The 24,498-nt window shown below is 52.8% G+C and overlaps 2 protein-coding genes across 3 annotated transcripts; one reads left to right on the plus strand and one right to left on the minus strand.

Moving 5' to 3' along the window:
* Positions 1-67: 67 nt before the first annotated feature.
* Positions 68-17,559, minus strand: FLII (FLII actin remodeling protein). The gene is made up of 29 exons (XM_083372628.1): positions 17,351-17,559; positions 15,324-15,434; positions 14,629-14,700; positions 14,457-14,537; positions 14,105-14,190; positions 13,027-13,188; positions 12,644-12,747; positions 12,153-12,328; positions 11,273-11,430; positions 11,080-11,164; positions 10,779-10,926; positions 10,393-10,526; positions 10,065-10,277; positions 9,385-9,564; positions 8,711-8,793; positions 8,070-8,144; positions 7,869-7,952; positions 7,082-7,253; positions 6,657-6,761; positions 6,092-6,472; positions 5,572-5,711; positions 4,840-5,083; positions 4,005-4,159; positions 3,406-3,466; positions 2,985-3,113; positions 2,700-2,806; positions 2,168-2,273; positions 1,947-2,012; positions 68-1,384 (listed from the first exon to the last, which is right to left on the minus strand). The coding sequence occupies exons 1-29, from the start codon at positions 17,411-17,413 to the stop codon at positions 1,250-1,252; spliced, it is 3,816 nt and encodes a 1,271-aa protein (XP_083228754.1). The 5' UTR covers positions 17,414-17,559; the 3' UTR covers positions 68-1,249.
* A 973-nt stretch (positions 17,560-18,532) lies between these two features.
* Positions 18,533-24,455, plus strand: MIEF2 (mitochondrial elongation factor 2). 2 transcript variants are annotated; one of them, XM_083372500.1, is made up of 4 exons: positions 18,533-18,587; positions 21,653-21,918; positions 22,462-22,633; positions 22,981-24,453. In XM_083372500.1, exons 2-4 carry the CDS (start codon positions 21,772-21,774, stop codon positions 24,036-24,038), a joined length of 1,377 nt encoding a protein of 458 aa, XP_083228626.1. In that variant the 5' UTR covers positions 18,533-18,587; positions 21,653-21,771; the 3' UTR covers positions 24,039-24,453. The 2 variants fall into 2 exon arrangements, with proteins under 2 accessions (XP_083228626.1, XP_083228627.1); XM_083372501.1 differs by lacking the exon at positions 18,533-18,587 and adding an exon at positions 19,109-19,170 and having other exon boundaries at positions 22,981-24,455.
* The last annotated feature ends 43 nt before the right edge of the window (positions 24,456-24,498 follow it).

The raw sequence follows: 24,498 nt of genomic DNA on the forward strand, positions 1-24,498 counted from the left end.
ACTAAAAATAGCTGGAGTGAACCAGGATTTGCTTATTGCTGTCAGAACAGAAGGACACCACAGTGGCCAACTTTGCAATCTTTATTGAGAAATTAAAAGAAGTTTGTGAAGCCCTGGAACGGACACCCCCTTCGCTGTGTTGGCGTTAGGCCAGACGCAACCCTGCCCTTTGCTAGTTGAATGCCTGCCTGCGGCTGTAGCTGTTTGGAGTTGATGCCCGCCAGCCTCTGCCTTTGGCCATGCAATTGCTCCAGATGTTTGGCGGGCATCAAGTTGATCCAGGCTGGGTTTAAAATGGGTGGCACTTCTCCTGCTTTTTACAAGCTCTTCCAAGCGTTTCTTTCTGTGGCTTTTCTTCCCACCCTCTCCAAAAGTGGGGATCTAGGAAGGAGCTGACTGCAAAGCAGAAAATTGCAAGAGATCTGCTTTTCACAACCTAGTGCCTCATGAGGACTAGAAGCCAGCAGGGCACCACTTCTTTGTGATTTTTTTTTAAAAAAAACTCTGTAATTCAGTGCAAAAAAAGAACAGATCCAGGCATTCAACTGGAAGGCAATAAAAGACAGTTGTGCTTTTAGCAGCTGTACAATAAAAAAGAATTTTAGCCAGGGGTGGCTTTTAGGAGCACAAAAGCAGCTGCTGAAATTTTTCCTTCCCTGGGATGGAAGATGGGGGGATCTTATGCTCGTTTTCCAGGGCAGGGGGCCTCCCCGAGCCTCCCCCACCCCTTCGTGCTAGACCTCTCTGCTTCCGCTCCACGCTTAATTTGGAAAGTGCCAGAATCTCTGCAAACTTTTGCCGGAGACCCCCAGGCGGTGTGTGTGTGTGTGTGTGTGTGTGTGCGCTCCTGGGGCTCAGCCCACCCTGCACTCCAGAACAAGGCTGGGGGGCTGCAGCACCTGAGTGGGAGGGGGCTCGAGGGGGGAGGAACCAAGGCACCTCTGCTGTAAGAATGGCTAAGAGAGGGCCGGGCCTCTGAATGGCCACTTGGGGAGGAAAAGGGTAAGATGAGATTTGGCCGGCATTGGGAGTGGAAGCAAGGAGGTGGATTTGGGGGGGGGGCAATTCAGCTCCCCCACCTCTCTCTGAGTAACGTTTACTCCAATCCGCGGCTCGGAGAGAAGCGCGTTGCAGTGAAGGGCGGGGATGGGCCGCCCAGCGCTGGCACAAGACTACAAAGTCCATCCGTCAGGGGATCCCCGGTGGGGCCCCGCGGGCGGCAGAGAGTGAGGTCAGGCGTTGGCTGCCGTTAAGCCAGCGGCTTCCGGAAGGTGCTCCAGGCGTGGAAGCAGCGGGTGAAGGGAAGAGGCTCGTTGCCTTTGCGCACCAGCCGGAGTTTGCGGGGCCGGCCGGCGTCTTTGGACCGCATGTGCTGGATGTAGACCTGAAGAAGGAAGGAAGGAATAGAACAGAGCTGGAGGGGACCTCGGAGGTCTTCTAGTCCATCCCCCTGCTCAAGCAGGAGAACCTGTACCATCTCAGACAAGTGACTGCCCAGCCTCCGTGATTTCGGGTGGCAACTTCTGTTCCACTGGTTGACTGTCCTCGCCGTCAGGAGGTTTCTCCTTAATTCCAGGTTGGCCCAATCCCAGCAAAGGCAAAAGGTAGCTGAAAAGGGTCAACACCTGACCTGCAACTTCCTCAAATCCTTCAAATGTGAATTCCAGTTTTCAGCAAAACCCGTTGTAAAACGTGCCGTTGCCGAGCCGTGAAGTGCAGTCATATGACCGGGGGGGGGGGCGCTGTCAGAACTTTGAAACTGGGCCGTAACTCCCTGTTTTTTCAGGTAGGTCATAACTTCAATTGGTCGTAAATGAAGGACTATCTGTACATCTTGATGCCGCTAGAGTGGAGGAGGCCAGGAGATGCGAGAACTTTCCTCCCTGGCCAGCCAAACCCTGCTGAAGCCAAAGCAGGAGATGAACAGGGACCCTCCGGATGGTTACCTGGCAAGCTTTGAGGCTCAGCTTGATCTCGACCTGGCTGGTCTGCGTCCCCACCCACATGTAGACCTGGAACAGAGGAAGAGGGCACCTGGCAGTGGCTTCTTCTGCAGAGGAGGCCACCCCAGGGCTACCCAGGGAGACCTCTCCTCCTGGCCCCACCATCCGCTCGAGGGCACGGCCGGCCGAGGGTGGGTCCCGTCAGGCTCCTGCCCCAGACTGACCTCACAGCCGTTGTCCAGCAACATGATGTCATCGTCCGCCAGATCGTCCTGGCAGAAATCAGAGCATTTTTCCGACACCGCGAAGTAGCCCTTCTCGTTGGAGCACCTGGGGGGGGGAGAGGGGGGGAGATAAAATCAGGGGAAAAAAAATCTTTTGAGATGGACATTCGAGCAGAAGAGGGAAGAACGGACACCCACTCCCCCACTCCCCCAGGAGCAAATTCAGTCTCTTTGAGAGCCAGTCTTGGATTCCACTACAGACCGAGGGCTTGCTGGATGATGGCAAATTTGGAAAGAAGGCCGGCTCCTTCCGCTCTCCAGGAACTTATTTTTATGTATTCAATTTATACGCTGCCCATCTCACCGGTAAGGTGACTTTGGGCGGCTTACAAACAGCAGAAAGATAAATATAAACCAAATAAAACTCAGAAAAGCTAGACAAAGAGATGGAGGCTTTTGGTTCTCGCCGAGGAACGAGGAGAGCCCTCGTCTTGGGGAAGAAGGGATCCACCCAGGGGACCAGCTGGCTCACCTGAAAAGACGGCAGAAGTTCATGTATTCGGCATCTCCATCATAAGGTTTTTGGGTTCCAATCCCGACCCAAAAGAAATTCTCTGGTTCTTCTCCCTCATTGATCACCTGCAAACCAAGGAGGAGGGGACCCAACTAGGTAACATCATCAGTGCTAGAAGGGGTCCTCGCTTCTAGCGCTGATGATGTTCCCTAGTTGGGTCAAGAAACGTACGCAAGAAAAGCACCAAGGACCCCTCATTTCAACCCTGAGCTACAAATATTCTCTTCTGTTTGTTCTCTTTACCTGTTTACTGTACGAGTCATCAAACATATGGTTCATGATATCTTCAGCCAGCTTGGCTTCATCGGGGTTGGCAGCTCGGCCGACCCAGGTGTACACGATGCCCTGGTTGTCGGAACTCTCAAAGGGAACCTGGAAGGAGAATTCTGGGAGTTGCAAGTCCACAAGTCTTAAAAGTTGCAAAGGTCAGCCTTCTCCTGCCTGGCTTTCACTGGATGTGTTCAGGCTACGTGAATTTCGAGCTAGCACGGCCAGGGCTGGTATGGAAGAGTTAGAATTCTGGGGGCACCGATTTTGGGGGATTGGCACCCCAGAAAGAGGCCTTGAATTCCAACTGCCAAGCTGCCTTTTCCAAAAGAGCATCGGATTAAAAAAAAGGAAGAAAGCGACTGCCCAGTTTTCATCCATGGGTGGCTCAGATTACCTTCAAAATGAAGCAGAATTCAGAATTCAGAAGGCTGGAGTCTGTATTCACCTGGATGCACCTGGAGAGGAAGGTGGGGAGACCATCAGCACCCGCAGGGACAAAGGGGAAGAGCCGCAGGTGCCTTCCCTTGTCTGGGCTTGGGCTGATAGGTTGATTTGGGTTTGGGTAGTTGGGTTGACGGACTGGCGCACGGCCAAAGGAGAGTGACCAAGGGAATTAATTTTGCTCACAAAGGAGGAGCTGGAATGTCAAGGAAGCTTTGGCCAAAGGCTAGGCGTAGCCTGAGGATAACAGATTTGGCGTTTGACTCTGGAACAAACCGTCTCTGAAGATGGTGGGTTTAGCAGGGGCTGGCCAACCCTTTCAGAAAAGCTCAAACTGCATTTGAGGTGACAGCTCTCCCACTCTGGGTTCCAAGATCCAAACACTTGTGTAAACCCACTTGGGAGATCTCAGATTGCCAGGAGAGCAGGAATGGGAGAACTTCCCGAGTTCCTCCGCCAGCAGGACCTCAATCCCCCTCTGAGGCTCCAAAGGGTCTCAGCAAGTCCAGCGGTCCAGGACCCCAACCGTGCCCAGGGAAGGAAGCTCCTCACCGGGTGCAGAGCGCGCTGCCATTGGAGCGGATGTGGTAGAGGCTGGGCTGGAGATTCTCCTCCTTGGCTTTCCTCTTGCCCTTGTGGACGATGAACTTCCTCTTGAAGTGGGAGAGGAACTTGGGGTTCTCTTGCTGCTGCGTCATGCGCACAACCTGGAGGATTAGGGGAGGGGTGGGGGTGCAGAAATCTCAGCCATACTTGGAACGTGGGGAGATGAGCCCACCCAGAATGGACCAGCCTGGCTGTGCAAATGGTCAAGGAGGAAGTGTGAACAAGGAATCGGACAGGCATGGGGCTCCTCGGGAAAGCAGAGGAAGCTTGAGCAGTACTGAAATCTCCATGAGGTTTTTTTTTTAAGAACGGTCCTTCCCAGGCCAGACTAATCAGAGAACATTCCCCATTCTGGGTGGGGATTCTGGGAGTTGAAGTCCAGCACATCTGGGCAGGAATATTTTAGCATCCCTGCCTTCCTCTGGCCAAACATCTTGGGTCAATGATGCACAGATATGGAGGACAGGATAATTTATTTCGGCTTAGCTCCTACAGCAGTGTTTCTCAAAGTTGGCTCCTTTAAGATGGGTGGACTTCAACTCTTAGAATTCCACCCATCTTAAAGGGGCCAAGTTTGAAAACATCAGTCTAGACCAGGGCTCTTCCAACTTGACCCTTTTATGACTTGTGGACTTCAACTCCCAGAATTCCTCAGCCAGCTTTGTCCACAAGTCATAAAAGGGCCAAATTGGAAGCGCCCTGGTCTAGAACACTGCAGAGAAGTTGGATGCACCCAGTTCTCCACTCTCCTTCCAAGCACAGGGGTGGTCTTCTGGCTCACCTCCAGCTTGCCTGGGAAAAGGTTCTCAAATTTCTTCTGGAGGCTGAAAGTGAAGGTCAGCCACCCCATGTTGGAGGCCTCACGGCCCTGCCAGAAATAAACCACACATTGGAAGTCTTCTTCTGGCTGCTTCTCTTCTTCCATCTCCTCCTTCTCTGCGTCGTCCTCCCCTTCAGCGCTCCCTTCCTCTCTCTTCTTCTTCTTCTCCTCCTCCTCTTCCTCTGTCTCCACAGGGATCCAGTACCTCTCAGGACAAAACCAAAGTTACTCGGTTACTTCTCCCCAGGCAGCCTTGGCAAAAAAGAGGCAACTTGAACAAACTCCTTCAGCACAAGGATCGTACAGAGCAGCTATGATGGTGGAGACCTCGGAGAACGTCTGAGAACATCTTGAGGGAGGGTTGGCGTTGGGCAGGCATCTAAGCCTTGTCCAAAGGGCCCACGTGGGACTCAATAGGAAGGGCATCGCTTAGGGGTCGGGTCTCAGCAAAGAAAAGTGACCATCCATGAACAGAGGGTTGAATTTCAGCCCACCAGGAGGCAAGAGGGTCCCAGAGACTCCCACCAGAACGGGAGAGGAGCATTTCTGAGGAAGCATGTGTTCTCAACCCACTTCCCTACTCTGAGGAACACCATCCACTGCACTAATTTAGACAAAGGGAGTAATTAGGACAGAAAGACCTCCCAGGAACCAAGCTCACGGAGCACCTGGAAAGTTGGCGAGGCGACCTACCGGCAGAGAAAGACGTAGCAGTCCTGGGTGTAGAAGTGGCCAAATTCCTCTTCAGGCAGCCGGGTGAACTTCTTGTTCTCCAGGACGAAACCTTCCATGCCGTCCAGATCCTCATTCCATTCTTCCATCAGCTGCTCTGCCTGGGGGAGGGAAAGCAAAGACCCAAGTCACACAGGCGGCCTCCAAAGGAGACGAAGGAAGTGCAAAAATGGAAGGATGTTTTGGGTGGGGAAACGTTCCAGGCATCTCAAAGCAATGCTAAATCTATCTCATAATGGTCACACCACCCAATGTTTGGAGGAGGGTTTCTCAATCTTCCGCAAGCTGAAGATGGGTGGACTTCAAGCCCAAGAATTCCCCAGCCAACTTTTCTGGCTGGTGGATTCTGAGAGTTGAAGTTCAGCCATCTTCAAGCTGTCCTGGTTGAGAAACGCTAGTTTGGAGAATGCTTAATCTACTTCCACACAAGGGAGCCAGAATCGAGGGCCTAGCTTGGTTCTCTCCACCTTGTAGGACCTACCTCGCTCAGAGGCATCGGGGGCTGACGTGGCAGAAACAGGGCAGTCAAGTCAGCCTTGAGCTGGTCCTTCTTCTCAGCATCCTTCTGCACTTTTCCTGAGAGACCTTCAGGTTTATGGACCGCCTCAGCATTGCGGGTGTAGTCCACCTTCAGCACATCATCCCAGTTCTTGAATTTGGATTTGAAGACCTGGCACTCGGTGCCCTCCAGGTTCCGGATGACCATGGCATGCTTGGGGCGGTGAAGCATACTGCACAGCTCCTGGCCCAGCTTGAGAGCAGCTGCCCGCACCAGGCGTGGAGACTTCCGGCCAATCCAGATGAAGACGTCTGACCAGCAGTCCAGAAGGTAGACTGACTTGGTGTCTAGCAGGCTCTGGAGCTATCAAAGAAGACAAAAGTAGATGGTTGAGACTCAACTGGACCACCTGAAATCTCCTTTCAGGACTCTTGGAAGGTAGGAGAGGTCCAAAAACCAGGTTCTGGACTAGCTTTAATCAGAAACCATCCAGAACTTCTACTTTGCCCCCATCACCACCTTGCAGACATTGTCCCCAGAGTCCTACCAGCCTCATTTCGGGCAACAGGTCCACCGCTGGCCTTTTCTTGTGCTCCACAGACAGCCTGTAGTTGATCTGGGGCAGCTCCAAGTAGCCCAGTCCCAGGCCAACCTGCGCAGGAGGAGGAAAGGAGGAGAAGGAAGAGCATTTACACCGAGAAGGACGTAAGCAAAGCCCAGTTTGAGCCATCCTGGATGTGATCCAAGCCAACAGGACATCACTGATTTTCCCAAATCCCGCCTTCTCTCACCATCAACACCGTTGGGCATAAATGCCTCCAAAGACTAATGTAAGGTCTAGAGCAGGTAGATCTGAGTAGGAATAATGGAAGAAAGTAGCACATTTCTGGAAAATCCCTACAGAAACGAGTGGAGAAGCTGAAGCTTAAGATGTGTGATTCCAGCCTCTCTTTTTCTCTCCCCAACTCTCACCTTGTAGAGCTTGGGCCTGGGCGGCTTGAAGTCATCGGGGACGTTGGCGTGGATCTCTTCCACCTGCCCACCCAGGAGTTCCCAGAACTCCGGCGTCTCCTCGGTCTGAGTCAGCAGCAGGATTTCGGCCTTGCCCTTCCGCTCGTTCTTGTTGATCTTCTCGGCGAAGAGCCTGAGAAGAAGAGAGGGGATTGGGTGGGAGATGAGTCCAGGACCAGCAGAAGGGACAGAGAACCTGAATCTCCTCAGATAAAGCTCCCTGCTTCCAACTGTAGGCCCAACCTCTGTGCCCAACGCTAGCAACCTTCAAAGCTCCATCTTTGGCACCGATGCTTTTACACAGCCAAGACTGATTTGTGAAGGAAAGAGACTGGCTGTGGTACCAGACCTCCCCCTCCCCACACGGACTGTTGTCCAGATTCCCAGGAGGGAGGAAGCGAATTCCAGAGGAGCAAGAGCCAAAGCAGCTTAGATAGTGTGTGAGAAAGAGGGTGAAGCCTGTTCCTCCTTAACGGTTCCCAGAGTCTCCATCTTATGGTTCAAGTAGTCGGCTTCAGTTTGGCAAGATTTTAATCTATCAGCGAGTAACAATAAAGAAATCTGCTTGAAAAATCTCAACGTGTCTTTCTTGGTTTATGGACAAAGTTTCCGTCTGAGTCCATTTTTGGCGGGTGCTGGCAATAATGACAAGGTAAAATAGTGATGTAGCTAATGTCAGTGCACTTCTGCAGAACTCCTGCAGATGTTTCAGAGACCAGCCGTGCCACAACCTTCTTTTGGCACTCACCTGGCTTTGGTGGTACCATTGAGAGTAGCCTGGCTGCCCCTCCAGATGTAAATCTCAAGGCCGTGATCCAACAGGAAGACAAAGCTATAAGGGATGAAAGAAAAGGGTTTTTAAAAATGGGTTTTTAAAAAATAGCCAGCAGCATTTTCCCACAGAGGCCTGAGCTTAAGAGTTCCAAAGAGGGCCGTTCTGCGTATTTACCGAGGATCCAAAGCGGTTGCTTTCACAGGAACTGGCTCCAATTTGATATTCTTCTTTCCATACACACGGTACAGCCTGCATTGAAATTGCAGAAACAGCAGCTTCGTTATATCCATTTGGGAGGAGGGAGGCAGAGAAAGCAAGAAACTAATGTTGTGCAATTGATAATCTCTCTCTCTCTCTCTCTCTCTCTCTCTCTCTCTCTCTCTCTCTCTCTTAAGACATTTGAAGAGGGCATTTGAAAACAAGAGGTTGAAATAATTACTGCAGCCTCCACAAATGATGGATTGGGGTTTGCAAGTTGCCATCAGAGAACCGGCAGGCTAGAAAAGAATATAACCTGGAGACTTGCAAGCCAGCTGGGATAGAGACAAACCAGGATAGCAGGCAATTCCCGCCCAAACTGCCGAGAGAGACACCAGTTGGGACCCAAGCCAAAGACACCCACTCTCTCCTGAAACTCCGCCACGTAATCCTAACTCATGGGGGCTGCAGGTGGAGGAAGAGCAGAAACGGCTAATGAGTATTTTTGCACTAGCCGCTTCAGGGCCGTGCCGATTTCCCCAACGCCCAAACGTAACCAGCAGCTTCATCCTGAGCACCTGGAGCAAAGCCTGATTTTGTGGATGCTTCAGGTTTACCTGGTGATATAATGGATGTCTTCCACAGTGTAGAATCCGCTCACTGTGCCCCCTTCAATGTAGGAGATCTCATGATCAAATACCTGCCAGAGCATGTCAAAAAAAGGGGTGTTTTTTTTCCCAAAAGCGGAAAGACAGAAATAATATTAAAGCAAACCGGCAACCATCATGGATTAAACACGCAAGCCAGCTCATAACCCTGTTCTCTTCACAACAGCATATGAAATGTCTTTTCATGCTGAATCCCTTTGCTCTTACTTTATCAATTTCTTTGGGCAATTTCCTGCAGGTTTTTTTTTTTAATCCCATTTATATCCCGCCCTTCTCCGAAGACTCAGGGCGGCTTACAATCTAAGCACAAATCAACGTGCTTAGCAATAGCCTTCATTCTATGTATATGCCTGCTTATTAGGGCTTTCGGGGGGGCCCCAAGCGGCATTATTACAAAGTCAGCTTATTGCCCCCAACAATCTGGGTCCTCATTTTACCTACCTCAGAAGGATGGAAGGCTGAGTCAACCTTGAGCCTGGTGGGATGCGAACCTGCACTAATGGCAGGCAGCTGGTGTTCCTTAAGGAGGCATTAGCCCACTGCTCCACCAAGGCTCTGAAGTTCTAAAGGCCTGCAAAGATCTCCGGAACGGAAGGCCCCCCCCCCCAGAGAAAGCTGGGTACCTGGCTGAACTCATCACTCTCGTCCCCCATCTCTTCGCGAATGCTCCGGCTCTCGGCCCCCAGGTAGTTGCGCAGGTTGACGGCGTGGATGGCCGAACAGGCCTTCTTATCCAGGGAGGACTCCTGGCCGATCCAGTAATAGATCTCCCAGTTCAAGGAGCCACTGTCATCAAGGAAGGTCTGGAGAAGAGCCATTATTTGTTAGAGAGGGTTAGAGGCCTGTCTCGGTTCTCCCTCTACATCTGGGTCGGTATTTCTACGACTTAGGGCCATCATAGAGCCTTGTCCATCACAGATGGTCACAGAACACGACCAACCCAATTTTACGACCCTTTTTGTGGTGGTGATTGCCGTCTGGCTGCTTAGTACTCAAGGTTCAGTCACATGATCATCAGAAGTTTGAATCTGGGTCATAAGGAACCCAAGACAGGTCTGTCATAACTTCAAACAATTGTTAAACAACCAGTCATAAATTGAGGACTACCTCATCTAGCCTCGTTTCATGGGTTGTGGAGAGCAGATCATAGAGAAGAATCCTCAATCCATGAAACGAGGCTAGATGTGGGCTGCAGACTAGATATCTTGTCCAACTTTTGTAAAGCGGTTGAAGGACATTGCCATAAATCAGTCTCAGACCACAGCAACACATACGCACACACCGGCCTTTTGGTTGTTCCCACCTTCAGCACAATGTAGCAATCAGCTTCGTAGAACTTCCCGTGGAAAGTCTCGTCCACCAACATGGGCACAAAATTCTCAATCTGCCAGACGGTGACCCCTGGCAGCTGACCCACATCTTCTGTGAAGAACTCTGAATAGTTGAGCTGAGGTTTCTCCAAACTCTGGTCCCAGCGACGGGTCTTCAGGTCCGTGTATTTTAGGTCTCCGTTCTCCTAAAGGTGGAAAGAAGGAAGAGGAAGGGAAGGTGGTCTTCATTTAGCCCCCATTACAGCTTGCCTTTTCCTCCCCAGGCATGGTGGGGTCACTTGGAGACAAATCCAACCTTACCTCCATCTTCTTATTCTTCTCCTGGGCCACATCCGACATGCCTTTCAACACCTGCTTAGCTTGGTCGTCTTGGGCTGAATCTTTGCGTCTTCGCAAGCGCATTTTCCGTGCCAGGGGGTCTTTCGGGCTGCTCCCTGGGGGGAGAGTTTTAGAAAGCAAGAGATGGAGAAGTTCTAGTTCCCATCGAGAAGTAACAAGATCGGGAAGATGGTCCTAAGAGGACATGGTTCAGGGCGAGAGGGGTCGGACGTGTTTCTAGTTTACAAAGCAGAAGGAAGTTCTTGAGATGATCAGGTTGAAGGCAACAGTTTATCCTTCTATTGTGGCTATTTGCTGGGGAGGACAAGAAAACTACACACCTACACCCAAAGAGGTCCTAAGCTCACCTCCAGCTGCTGCTGCCACTGTGGCAGGAGATGCCCCAGCTAGCCGCAGCTGATTTTGCAAGGAGAAATCAATGTTGTACCACTCTGAAGTTCGGTCCACGGGCTTTGGGGGCATCACCAGATTGGGGTTCTCCCGGACATCCAAGATCTGCAAGCAGGGAAGAGGAACTCAGTCAGGAGCAGCGAAGACAAGCGGTTCTCCAGGGAGAACGTTCATTAGAGCTAATCCTTGACCCTCAACTGTTGCTCAAGGGGGAGCCTCTTCCTCCTTGCAGGATTCCTCTGCCCCCCAAATTCTCACCTCCACATCGGTCAGAAAATGCACCGCTTCCGGCAAGGTCACCAGGCGATTCTTGTTCAAAACCAGCTTCCTGAGTTTCACACACCTGTGGAAAGAGGAGGCTCGGAGGACTACGTCCAGCTTAACTTGAGGTCCAGCCCGTCCAGAGCGCGATGGCCGCGCTACTTGGGGCGAGGAGCGAAACGCAACACACCTGCAAAGGCTTTCGGGGATGAGCTCCAGGTTGTTGTTGGCAGCCATAAATTCCTCCAGGTTGGCCAGCTTCCCGATGCCGGAGGGGATGCCGTCGAAGTCCAGCTTGTTGGAATTCAAGTAGAGCTTCTTCAGTTTGGTGAGTTTGCAGATAGCAGACTAGAGGGAGAAGGGTGGATGAAAAATTAATTTCAGGAAGGAAAGTAATCCCACTTCCTCATTCGGAAGCTGCTTTTCCACAAAACCGGGTGCAAATACATCCCTTGTGGCAAAACCAGTCAGAATTGTTTTTATAAACATTGAACAAAAGGGTCCATGAATCGCAATGCAAAGGGAGAAAAATATTGATCTTTGGTTCCATATATCCCCTGTACTGTACTACATTAGTATTTTTCAAACCTGGCAACTTTAGGACCTGTGGACTTGAAATCCCAGCATGTGGCTGGGGAGTTCTGGGAGTTCAAGTCCACGCATCATAAAGATATCTTAAAGGTTCAGAAACCCTGGCCTGTCTCCTTATCCCTAGGAGGTTGGCAGTTCCTGAATGTCTCTGCTTTTTCTTGCCTGTAAAAGCAACGCCTCCAGCACACCTTCCCCATCTAACTCAGGAAGTTTGGATCCAGGTCATAAGTCCCCTTTTCAGGTAGATTATAACTTCAAGTGGTCGCTAAGTGATCCGTCATAAGTGGAGGGCTCGGTTGAGGAAACTCTGCTGCCTTGTTCTTAAGAGCAACCCAGTGGCTCCGTTCAGCCTGCAAGCTTTAATCCAACACGATGGTTTCATAATAAAACCATCCCTGTCTCCGCTCCTGTTGCTGGCCTGTCCTTAGCTGGTCCTCAGAGAAGCCCAAAGAACGTGGCCTCCAGGAAGGGGCACCCACCGTTAGGGAAGTGAGCTGGTTCCTGGACAGGTTGAGGGTCTCCAGTTCTGTCCACTGGTCGATGCAGAGAGACAGCTCTGAAATCTGGTTGGTGCTCAGGTTCAGACGCCGCAGGTTGGACAGAGTGTAGAGACATTCCGGAATCCGGCTCAGATCGTTGCAAGAGAGATCCACGTCTGTACAGGGCGAGGAGAGAAAGATCAAGTTGCAAAAGGAAGGAGGTTCAGCGGGGGGGGGGAGGGAAGAGGGCCAACTGGTCTTCCATCACTTCGGGTTCTGGGGTGCACAGTGCCCCGACTTGTGTTGCAGTCACAAGGCACTTCTTTCCCTTCTCGTAATTAGCCCCGCAATGTCCTCCGAGGTTATTCTCTCCCAACGGATGGGAAGTACAGTTCCCACCACTGTCCACCCAGCTGGAGGCCTTTGGAGGAGGCAAATGGGGGAAAGGCTGGGGAAACGGAGGTGGGAGGTGGGGTGACCACAGCTGGTACCTGCCAGGCTGCTCAGCCCGTCTAAGCTCGTTGGCAGGTTGCTCTGGGTCCGCTGCGTATTCCGGAGATGGAGGGTTTGCAGAGCCGTCATGGCGGGGAGTTGCCTTCAGGCGGAAGAAGGACAGGGGAGAAGGGCTTAGAGGTAGCGCCGCCGGGTGCAGGAAAGCAAGCCAGGATTCTGCCCGGACCCGGCCTTCACCAAACTTGCTAGCTGGACTCAGCCCAAGCTTTGCCTGTGCACCGAGGTCTCTCCTGATCCCCAGGGACTAGCGCCTTTAGAGTAAGTAAAGGAGAGACTTCCTTTTTGGCCAGTCTCTCCCCTTGCAACTCCCAGGGGAACAAGGATGGAAGAAAACCTGCAGAATTTCCCCCCCCCCTTTTACCTGAGCTGGGCGTGCATCAGAGGGTTATTGTTCAAAACCAAGGTCTGCAGGTGCACCAGGCGTCTCATTTGGGGGGGCAGGCTCTCCAGCTTGTTGTCGCTCAAATCCAGGTAAAGCAGGTCTGTCAGGTTGATGAAGAGCTGGTTGGGGATACTATCTATGCTGCAGGGGCAAAGCGGAGGGTGGGGGTGGGGCGGGAGAGAAAAGAGGGGCACGCCTTGTTTACACTGCCAGGTAGGCCCGGCCCGGTGCCAGCACCTCGCCCGCTCGCCAGGGAGACACTTAAGCAGCCAGAGGTTCACACCCCTGGTTTCCGATGCAAGCAGCCATTCGTTCTCTCTTCCCCAAACGCCCTGGGGTGTCTCCCTGTGCGGAAGGCTGCACCCCGGGCTTGGAAGTGCCGCTCGCTCCTTCCAGGCGACGACGTGTCCTGGTGGAAGCTGCCATTTGCTCGCTGCCCGTTTGGGATGGCAGAAAGGCCAGACGGGCACTTGAGATGGAAGGAGAGGGAGCGGCAAAAAATTGTTTTGCATTCTGTTTTGGGCAACCCGTCATTATGGTTTGCTCTGATTGAAGCTTGGATTTGGACCAAGAAAGGAAGGGAACAGAGCAGACAATAAGTCCTTGACTTACGGCCGTAATCTGTAAAGCCCTGAATTTGGGTTATAAATTGTTGTGGTGCCAGGTCAAGGCTTCAAGTGACTGGACCCAATCTTTTGCCATTTTCGGCATCCGTTGTTAGGCAAATCCCACGGTTATTAAGCAAACACTCTGACACTAGCAAAGCTATTTTATTTAGTGGGCGTTATTGGTTGGAAACCAGACGTAAATCCGAATACTGGCAAAAAAAACCACAAACCAACTGAAAATTGCAGTCATGTGACCACAGGAGGCTGCAAACATCTGTGAGTTAGCCGCTAAGTGCCCCAAATCACGTGTTCATGTGACCATGGGGGTGAGTGTGGCTGTCATAACTTTGAAATCAGGTCAGAAGCAGTTTTTTTGGGGGGTGTGGGGAGGAGGGACTCCGTCATAAGTTCATACAATCACTGAGCAAGTCGAGGTCTGGCTGTACTACCTGTTATGTTTGAGGTTGAGCACAAGGATATTCTTGGCGTTCTCCAGCTCCCGTGGACACTCGGTCAGCTGGTTGTAGCTGAGGTCCTGGGGAAAGAGAAAGGCAGGAAGGGGACATTAGAGACCACTGAAGCCTCACGTGGCCGGCGCTGCTGCTGTGGCTGCCAAACAGGCCACGTTTCTCAGAGACCCAAAGCGCAAAAATAACTGGCGCACTTTGATTTAGATCAAATTTTCTCAAACTTGGTCAATGTAAGATACGTGGACTTCAACTCCCAGAATTCCCCGGCCAGTGTGCTTTAAGATACGTGGACTTCAACTCCCAGAATTCCCTGGCCAGAGCTGCCACCTACCAAGACGGAGAGGTCGTCCAGCTGGAAGATTTCATAAGGAATCCCGGAATTTTTCAGCGCATTGGCCCGGGCGACGATGGCCTGGGGGCAGCAGGAGAGAGAACAGGGGGTCAGACGCGCCTGGCCGCCATGCAGAGGGGCAAGAGGGGAGCTCTGGGTGCAGAGGACCTACCCGCAGGCAAGGGAGGCTGGAGAATTCTCCGTGGAGGGTGGTCAAGTTGTTGTGGCACACAGAGAGGTGCTCCTATTGGGAAAGGCAAGCAAAAAGGGGTTGGGGGCTGCGTGATATTAAGGAGAGGGGTTGGCGGGCACCCTCCCCTCTGGTTGGCTTCATAGCTGTTATACACTGCTGACCAAACTAGCTGAGTTTGTGCACTGAGCCTAAATCTAATCGAGGAGGACCCGGGCTGGGGGTCTAGGAAGAAAGCAGGTGGAAGGGGAGAGATCTTTGAAGGGAAATCCTGCCCCCCCCAATCTTCCATCCTTCCTCTCTCACTAGCCCCTTTAAGCCTAAAGGATCCCGAGCCCCCCTCTTTGGGCACCTGAGTTTATTTATTTATTTATTTATTTAGATTTATACTGTATACCGCCCTTTCCCGAAGGACTCAGGGCGGTTTACAGGGCATTTAAAAACATTCAATACAAACGTTAAAACAAATTAAAAGAGATTAAATAGGGGTAAAGGGGAAGGTGGCAGGGTGTAATAATAACACTTGCAAAAAAATCAATTTTAACAATTAAGGGGGACTCAAGAAAAACCCTCCCCTGTTTCTGTGGCCCCATGTTTTTCCCCCTTTCCCCAGTTCCCATCCTCCCCCAAAATTCCCAGCGTCTCAGAGGGAGCAAAAGGTAACCCGGATCTCTCACCAGCTTGTGGAGGGCAGAAAGCTCCTCCGGCAGGTAGCAAAGGCCGGTCCGGTTCAGCTTCAGCCATCGCAGGCTGCTCATGGACTTCACGTGCTCCGGGAAGAAGCCGCCCTGCCGCAGGGAGAGGAAACACCCGGGGGGGGGGGCAGTTAGACTTGGAAACCTGCTGGAGACGTTTCTGGCAAGGGACCGTGGGGATGTTGTGACCGTCGTAAGTGAGAGGACCAGGCATGAGCCACTTTTTTCAGCACCATCATAACTCTGAGTTGTTAAACAAATGGCTGTAAGATGAGGATCTATTCTATTCTGTACTTTATTCTGTATTTTATTCTACGTTCTATTTTTATTTATTCTGTATTTTATTCCATGTTCTGTTCTATTTTATATTCCATTCTATATTTTATCTACATTCTATTCTACTCTACTCTCCTTCAAACAGGCCCCCGATTAAAGGGTCTTTCCAACCAATGTCCATAAGATACAGGATCCTTCCAGGACTTTGCACTGACCCCTCCCCTCTACCCTGAGATTCTCGGACCCTCTCACTGAACCTGCATTGAGAATAGAGAAGCACCATTTCAAGCAACCGTTTCTGTCTCAAGAAATTTACACTCTGAAATGTTAGGAAGTGTGATCCGTTATCCAAGCAAGGCACTAGGAAGGAGCCACGGAGATTGAGTGTCCGAATGCCGGCCCCCATCTGCCCCCTTCCCCTCCCCGAGTGGCGTCACTATTTATAAGCAGGGTTGCAGTCACTTCAGAAGTATTCCAGACCTCGATTACATCTCCAGGCAAACATGCCTCCCCCCCACCAAAAAATGTGGCTCACTGCTAATTATAATTCTAATATCAGCCCTGTAAACTCTGCAGGAGGAAGTGATTGGCAAGACTGGATAAATGGAAACATTAAGGAAGATGGGAAGGAACCCAGGTTAAGTTTAGCTCTAGGAAACACCAGGAACTTTAAGTAAATAAATTGTGCAAGATTTCATAATATTTTCCGGTTAAACGGCAACAAGCTCGCATATCATATCTTCCATTGCGAATAATGATCAAATAGGAGTTTTTCATTTTATGTAACCTTTCCGTGCCGCCTCTGCAACAATTCGCCAATATTTGCTTTCTTTAACCAGAGCATATATTTTCCCCTCCCCAAACGAAGGTGCTGCCGAGCTGGAAAGAGGAGGTGACCCCCGCCCCCCACCCCTTCCCTGGGCTCAGTCTGCAGCCCTGAGTCACAGAAGAAGCCAAAGACCAGACCTTAAATCCACCAAGAGCTGCCCGGAAATGCAGCCTGACTTCACAGGATCTGAACAAATCAATCCTTTTCTTCTATAACCAAAAATAACCTCTAGGAATAATCGGGGGGGGGGGGGAGGGAATCTGGTCACCCCCTTCCCCCTACAAAAGGGCCTCTATCGGACAGTCTGAAAAAGGATGCGAAGCCTCCAAGGACAGGAGCAGTCTACCCTACGGTGCAGGACGACGCAGGCAGCCGCCCCTCCAATCCGGCTCTGGGGATTTCCAGAAGGCTGGACTCCCAGAACTCCCAGAATTCCCCAGCCGGCACGAAGGCCACCCGCCCGGAAAGTCGCTGAGGTTGAGAAAGCCCGGGTTGGACCGGAAACGTCACTGGCCTCTTTCCAAAATCTAATAGATTCAATTGTATTTCTTTCTTTAACCCAGGGGAAAAGCCGGCTGGGCGAGCCAGGACCCGGGCGGGCTGCGGGGAGGGGCGGCCCGGCCAAACTTTTCAGAAAGTTCAGAAGGGGGGGCGGGGGAGCGAGATCCGGGATTGCCCGGACCGACGGCGGTGGGGGTTCCTTCCTCGACGCCCCCTCCCCAGCCCGGAAAGAGGCTGCCAAGCTCGGCGAAGCGGGGCCGGGACCGCGGCTCCCACCCTCCTGGCGGCGGGGGAGGATGGGCGTGGGAGTCGCAGGAGCCCGGCGTTCGCTCGGCTGCCCAGCCCGATCCAGCCCGGCCGGGAAGAGGCGGAAGCCAGGCGCCCAGCCCGGGGCCCGGCTCACCTTGAAGTCGTTGCCGCTGAGGTCGATGCCGCGGATGAAGGGCAGCACCCCGGTGGCGGCCATGGCCGGCGGGAGGGAAGGAGCGCCGAGCGGGGAAGCGCGGCCGGGGAGGCGGCGGCGGCGGCGGCTCTTTCGGCGGAGGGAGGGGAGGGAGGGAGGCGGGGCCTCGCGCGGCCACGCCCCCGTTAACCCCTTCCTCCCTCCTTCCTTGGCCCGAGGGGTCCTCGACTTACGACCACGGCCCAGCCCAACCTTCCTGCGGCTTTGGTTAAGACGCGTTGGCCCCGTTTGGCGACCTCCGTCGTTAAGCGAGTCGCTGCCGTTCGGTTGGTAACACGGGGGCTAAGCGAACCCGGCTTCCCCACCGAGTTTGATTGCGGCAAAAGGAGGACGACGGCGGGACACCGCCACCCTGGTAACCTCGAACCGGTTGCCGAGTGTCTGAATTGTGATCACATGACCGCGGGGGGAAAGCTGCAACGGTCGTAAGTGTGAAAAATGTTCATAAGTCACTTTTTCTGGCGTTGTAACTTTGTAAGTAAACGGTTGTAAATCGAGGACTGCCTGTAGGGTTTTCCGGTAATTAAATGCATACCAAAAGAAGGGAGGATTGAAAAAGAAGGAAGGTGCTGTCCAAGATTTTTGGGTATGTTCCCCCCCCCCCACCCCACCTGTGCTGACCACAGCTGGGACCACCCAGGCCGGTTTATGCCACTCTCGTTCAACTTTGATTTTCAGACCTTGATAGGCGGCGTGATCTTCCCCAATTCTTTGACAGTATTGCTAATATTGTCAGGGGCCAAGACTAGCCCAAGTTCAGTAACTTCAAGGCACATGGATTCCAAGTCCAATAATTCCCCAGCAGATTTCTGCCTGGGAAAGAGGGAAAATCTCCCCCTTAGGCTTAGCCGGCAAATCCCACCCGCCACGCTTCCGGGACGGCCTTTGCTTCCGTGGCCGGACTTGGCCGGCGAGGAGCCTCCTCGCTCAGCACCGTCTACCTGCCCCCCGCCCGAAGTGCGGCAGGCGGAATAAGCGCGCGGCCCCTTTAAGGCAGCGCAGTTCCGGGGAAGCGGAAGCCGCCGAAGGTGCTCGGCGCTCGGAGCAGAACGTTCGGAGAGAGCGGCGCGCTGCCATTGGCTGCGCGGGGCGGGGGGCGGAGCCTTCAGCGACGTTCCGTCTCGCTTCGCTGCGGGCCGTTGAGGGTCGGTCGGCGGCGTCGGCGGCGCTCCGGAAGGTTCGTTGTGGCTTGTGGGTGTCTTGGAAGGGCTCCAGGGGGAGGGAGGGGGTCGTGCAAGGTCAGGGGTCTTGGAAAGGGGGCCTTGGAAGGAGGAGAAGGCTCGTGGAAGGGTGGGGGGCCTGGGGAGGGGAGGGGGCCTGGGGAGGGGAGGGGGCCTTGGAAGGAGAAAGCTCTTGGAAGGGCGGGGGGCTTGCGAGGGCGGGGGCCTGGGGAGGGGAGGGGGCCTTGGAAGGAGAAGGCTCGTGGAAGGGCGGGGGGGCTTGCGAGGGAGGGGGCCTGGGGAGGGGAGGGGGCCTTGGAAGGAGAAAGCTCTTGGAAGGGCGGGGGGCTTGCGAGGGCGGGGGCCTGGGGAGGGGAGGGGGCCTTGGAAGGAGAAAGCTCTTGGAAGGGCGGGGGGCTTGCGAGGGCGGGGGCCTGGGGAGGGGAGGGGGCCTTGGAAAGGCCGGGTGGAAAAGCAGCCGGACCCCCCACTCCTTTTGTTGGAATGAGGAAGGGGCTGAAAGCCCGCCCGGCTTTTCATCTCGCAATGTTCCTCTGTTTGTTTTAAGCTGGGAGGCTGCGCACGTCTGCACGGCGGCCAGTAAGTCTGCGCGGTCCTGTCCCGTAGCCCCGGGTCAGAGTCCTCCTGTCCCGGGAGCGCTGGTGACGCGGAAGGAAGCGTTGGGGCAGCCTTGTAACGTGGGGAAAGGCCCTTTCCTGGGTCTTTTGAAGGCGACTAGCAGAGGGTTGCTTTCCAAACCCTCGCGCTGTTTCTCTTCTGAATGAAGAGCGGCCCCCTCTGCAGGGTTGGTGTTGTTTGCTCTGGAACAGCCTTCCTCCCCCCACCCCCAACTATAGGTTAATTATGTAACATCTTGATTATTCTATTATGACTATTTTTCACCTTTTGTTCAGTTTGTGGGGCTCTAAATGTGTTGTTTTCCTTGTGTGTTGGTTGTTAACCACCCAGAATTATTCTGCGCTGGCAGCCGTTAAGCATTTTCTAAATAAATACATTTTTCTGGTAGCCACAAAGGCCTGAGCGGATTGGAATTTGCTCCCTCTTAGCCTCTCCTCTGCTCTATTGTAGCTTTTTACCGAAAGAGGGGAGGGGGGGAAGTCTGCCTCCTGGCTTGCTAATAAGCAATATTCTGTGCTGGACCACCCCCCTTTATTTTGGATTCTCTTTTAGGATCCCTGGTATCGCCACCCCACCCACCCACTCCGTTCCATGAATCTAATTTCCTGGGTGATCCTGCAAAATCCGAGGATGGGCTTTCTGTTTCCCAGACCAAGCACAAAACTCAGACTGTCTGTGGGGGGTGGGCTAACCCTTGAGAGAGGCAGACCCTACAGACTCTGTTGCTTTGGTAGCTGGTGCCTTATTTGATGGTGCCTATTGAGATCGAGACGGCTCAGATGGGACAAAAGTTACACAAATATCAAAGAAATGGAGGAACAGAATCATTAAAGAAAGGATGCAAACGGAGGGATAGAAGGAAGTGCGAATGACAAAAATTAAAACATTTTTAAATTTATGTTAAATAATTAAATTGAATTGTTAAATTGTCCTGTATCCTGTTGGCCACGGCAGGTTGTCCCATCCTTGAACCACTGGCTCAAGAGGTGGCAGCTTCTAGGGTTTAGCCTAGAAAAGGTCATTTTTCCAGCTGCCCCCTTCCAAAAAAATATCCTTTTCAAGGTTATCCAAGCCAGGGCATAAACGGAATTAAAACAATAAGAAAAAAAGAAGAGCAGGGCTGTGGAACCTGGGATAGTGGCCATCCTGAAATTGCAGATCTGGTCCACGTAAGGATGGGTTGGGGGGGGTCGCAGATCAGATTCCCCTGTAAGAAACTGACCCCTGAAGGCACCGCAGGCACAAAACGAGCCGAGTTTCTTGGCCGCATTCAGCTTGATGAGGGCATCAGAGTTCCTGGGCGATGCATTCTGCACATGCTTAGGAGCCCTCTGCTTGAGGGCCCATGGGGTCTGGCCCATCCCTGCCTTGACTTCAACCTTTGGAACTGGCCGAGAATGGGAGCACCGGGATATTGTTACCCTGCTTCAGAAATAGCCTCTGGAAACCTGAGCCGCCCTTCTCTTGGGGGGGGGGACGGACAGTTGCCGTTGTGGTGAAGAATTCAGCCGTCTGTCCTTGGAGGTCCTGGGGATGTGGGGGGAGGACCCACTTAGCTCCAGTGGGGAATGTTTTGGGGGGCACCTGGCTGGCAACCCCTGCTGGCTTCGGGGGGGGGGGGTCTGTAGCAAAGGCTTTTTTTCTGGATCGGATGAGGGAAGCCACCGGGACTGAGAGCATGGTGGCTTTCTGGGGCTGGCAGGATCTTGGCTAGTTTTTGCATGGTTCTGGGTCCCCACGGCAACGTCTCACGGAGTGTTCTGACTCATAAATGCCAGTTGGATTGTAGCGGGGGAGGAAGGCACCGCTCTGGCCCCACCGAGGTTGGCAGCTGGCGGACGGACTCTTGACTGACTCTTCCCCGTGTGGGTACTTGACCGCAGGCTGGCTGGGGGGATTCTGGGAGTTGGAGACCAGCCACGTTGAGGGTTGCAAGACGTTGCTCTACAAGCCGGCTCTGAGCTGTGGAAACCCCCAGGAGAGGACCTCCTGCCAAAATATGGATATTTTTGGTTCACTGTGAAATCATCACGGGTTGATATTTATTACATTTTGATCCCCAGTGACCTTGGGGCAGTATCCAGGAATTCTTCAGCATGTAACTAATCTTGGCCAGGATTAAAAACAAAACAAAACGAAAGAAACAACTAAGTTGGCTGGGGAATTCTGGGAATTGAAGTCCACCCATCTTAAAGGTCCTTAGGTTGAGAAACATGATTGATTGATTGATAATTAGACAGATAAATATACTGTAGATAGAGATAGATGATAGACAGATATAGAGGTTATACACACACACACCTCGGTAGCTTCAACTCCCACCATGCTGGCTGGGGACTTCTGGGAGTTGAAGTCCACCCAGCTTAACGTTGTCAAGATTGAGCAGCACTGAGATAGCCGGAGAGATGACTCTGTAGCTAATTCTCTTCTCTGCCTCTTCCAGATCTGAACGCTTCCAAGAATGCCCTGGTCCTCGCTGAACCTGGCTTCCTTCTCCTGCTTGCGCCCGTAAAGATTCTTCCCTGGCACTAGCCAACTGGCACTGACTTCCGAAGACGGGCGATGGCGACCTATGCCGGCAAGCAGGGCAAGAGGCAGGACGAGAGCAGCCTGGGCAGTCTGGTGGACCTGGTGCTGGCCAACGCCCGGGTGGTGCTGGGGGTCAGCGGTGCGGCTGTGCTGGCCCTGGCGACGCTTGCAGTCAAGAGGGTGAGACCAAGCGGCCCTTAATAAGCTTGCAGCCGGCTTATTTGCCCGAGGATGAATGTGCCGTTAGGTTTCTGCTCCTCGGTAGCTGCCTTCCGTTTAGCGATGGTTGTGAATGTGTAGCGGGAGCTGCTTGGCTCTGCCCAGGCGGCCCGGCCCGCAGAAGCGCAGGTCGGGGAAATGCTATTTCTGTCCTAAATAGTCCCGCTGGCCTCTTTCTGGCTGAAACTCGCAGTGGATTACTTGCGGATTAGTCATTTGTAAAGACCCAGAAATGCAGTCTTTCTTCTAATGCTGCTGCTTCTGTCGTGGCTCAGTGGAGCATTAAATGCGCATGTGTGAGGGGGTGCATGCATGCGCCAGCCGAGTGTTGATTTTGTTGAAGGTAGGGGATAAATAAATCCTTCGTTCAGGTACTAATAGAACAGACCAGAGTCTCCTGTCTTGAAAGGGGGGGGCGTTTAACAGAGCAGAACAGAGCACAGGTGGATTGGCTCAGGTGGAGAGCGGTTCCCGCTAATTGGGGAAGGGTCTCTTCTTCTACAGTTCATTGACCGAGCCACCAGCCCGCCGGGTGATGACGACGACATAAAAGCCAAGCAGAAGTCCCTGGAGGAGAGCTGGCAAGAGCTAAGCCTGATCAAGGGGGTGTCCAAAGTGCGCCGGCAAGATCTGGAGGAGCCCCTGCTGTCCCCGGTCACAGCTGCACCTGCGCGAGGTCAGGTTGGGCCTGGGAGCTGCGGGTTTTTCTGGGATACCTGCTCCAGTCCTCCTCTGCAGGGGTTGGGGGAGGTTATTTTCCCCAGGGTGGCCTTGTACATTGGAAGCCCAAGTGGCTGATCTCCAGAGTTGGATGGGACCCCAAGAGATCCCAAGTCTCTAAGCAGCGTCAGGATTCAAGTTAAAGCATCCTTGGTTAATGATTTACCAGCTTTTGTTTGAACGGCACTGGAGAAGAACCCACCAGCTCTTCGGGTCCTTGGTTCCATTCTCCAACTGCTCTTGGTCAATGAACCGGAAGTTGGCTTCCTGAAGCTTACGCCTTTCTCTTTGTCTTCCTTGCAGACTCTAAAGATCTCATCCTGTCCCCGGGGGTCTCTCTGGGGCAGTCCAAGTCGCTGCTCTGCCTCACCCTTCAGGAGAAGCTTCTCTCGTTCTACAGGGATCACATCTACGTCTCCGAGACGGAAAAGGCTGTTGGGAAGCAGCTCGCAGAAGACATCCGGGTGGAGCTGCAGACCTTCCTGAAAAACAAATCTTTGGATCTGCCCTTTGGGAACATTTCTCTGAGTGGCTACCTTTGTGACGACCTCGTTGGCCAACACCAACTGGAGGTGGTCTTCAACCTTCCCTTAGTCCTAGAAGACCACCTTTGGCACTTGATCCGTGGTGAAGAGACACTCGTGGATAACTCGTGGTATGGGATGATCAAACGGAGTGGTCTGGAGTATTTCACACGGGGAAGTAGCCCTTGGGACAAGTTCATTGTAGGTGGGTACTTATCGTCCAATGCTATCAACGATGCCCTCCTGAAGACCTTGGTGGGCTCCGTCAACTGGCCGGTCATCGGCAGCCTGCTGGAATGCCTCATACGGCCTTCGATGGCTCCCAGAGAGCTCAAGCTGGAAGTCCAACATGAACAGGTCCTCTTGGACATCACCCTCTGCCCGATGGTGGAAACACAAGGCAAGATTTTTCTGGCCACGTTCTCTGGAGAACCTGTGGACAACCTCTGGCAGCAGAGTTTTTACACTGCAGAGGTTTCCAAGCTGAAAGAGCTGGATGCTGGAGATGGCGGCATCCGGCAATGTTGTCTCCTCATCTTGAAGGCCACCTTTGAAAAACACCCTTTCTGGAGCAAATTGACTGGCAGTCAGTTGACTCACGTCATCCTCCACCTGAGCCAAACGGAGCCGGACTGGCCAGAGGCGATGCTGGCCGAGAGGCTCCAGCAGGTCTTGGAGGAGCTGGTCCAGTGCCTGGCCAAAGGCGCTCTCCCTTGCTTTTTCGACCACAGGGTGGACCTCTTGAGCCATCTGCTCCCGGAGGAGATTGACGAGATCGGCTGTACGCTGTACGAGGCATTGGCCGCACCCAACCTTGCGGAGGGGCTGGGTTTATAGAGAGAAACCCGGCTCCGTTTCGGACAGAGAAGACTTGGAAGGGACCCATTCACTCCCCCCCTGCCCCATTGCAATTCTTTTGCACCGAATGAAATGAAAGTATTAGCTCTTGAAGTAAAATGGCCCTTGATTGTAAGCCCTTTGTCCTCGCTCTCTTACCGGAGTCTTTTGCCATTCGTAGTGGAGGTTCTTCCCCAGGGACTGTGTTCTTTCTCCGTAGGGCAGGATTGGAGGGCTGAGAGGGCAGCTAATCCCCCTCCCCTCTCAGATTTCCCGCTTGTTTTACTTCTGAGACTTTGTGAAGGTGCATCTCTGAACAGAGTGAGTGATTGCTTGTAGCTCCCTTGGAGAAGATTCTTCTGATTTTTACAAATAAATAAATAAAGCAAGTAAGCAAACACGCTCAGGTCGCTTCTGGGCACCCAGGAACCAACTTTTGATGTAAACTTGTGATGCTTTC

This window comes from Vipera ursinii (genome assembly GCF_947247035.1).
Source record: "Vipera ursinii genome assembly, chromosome: 13".
Lineage (NCBI taxonomy): Eukaryota > Metazoa > Chordata > Lepidosauria > Squamata > Viperidae > Vipera > Vipera ursinii.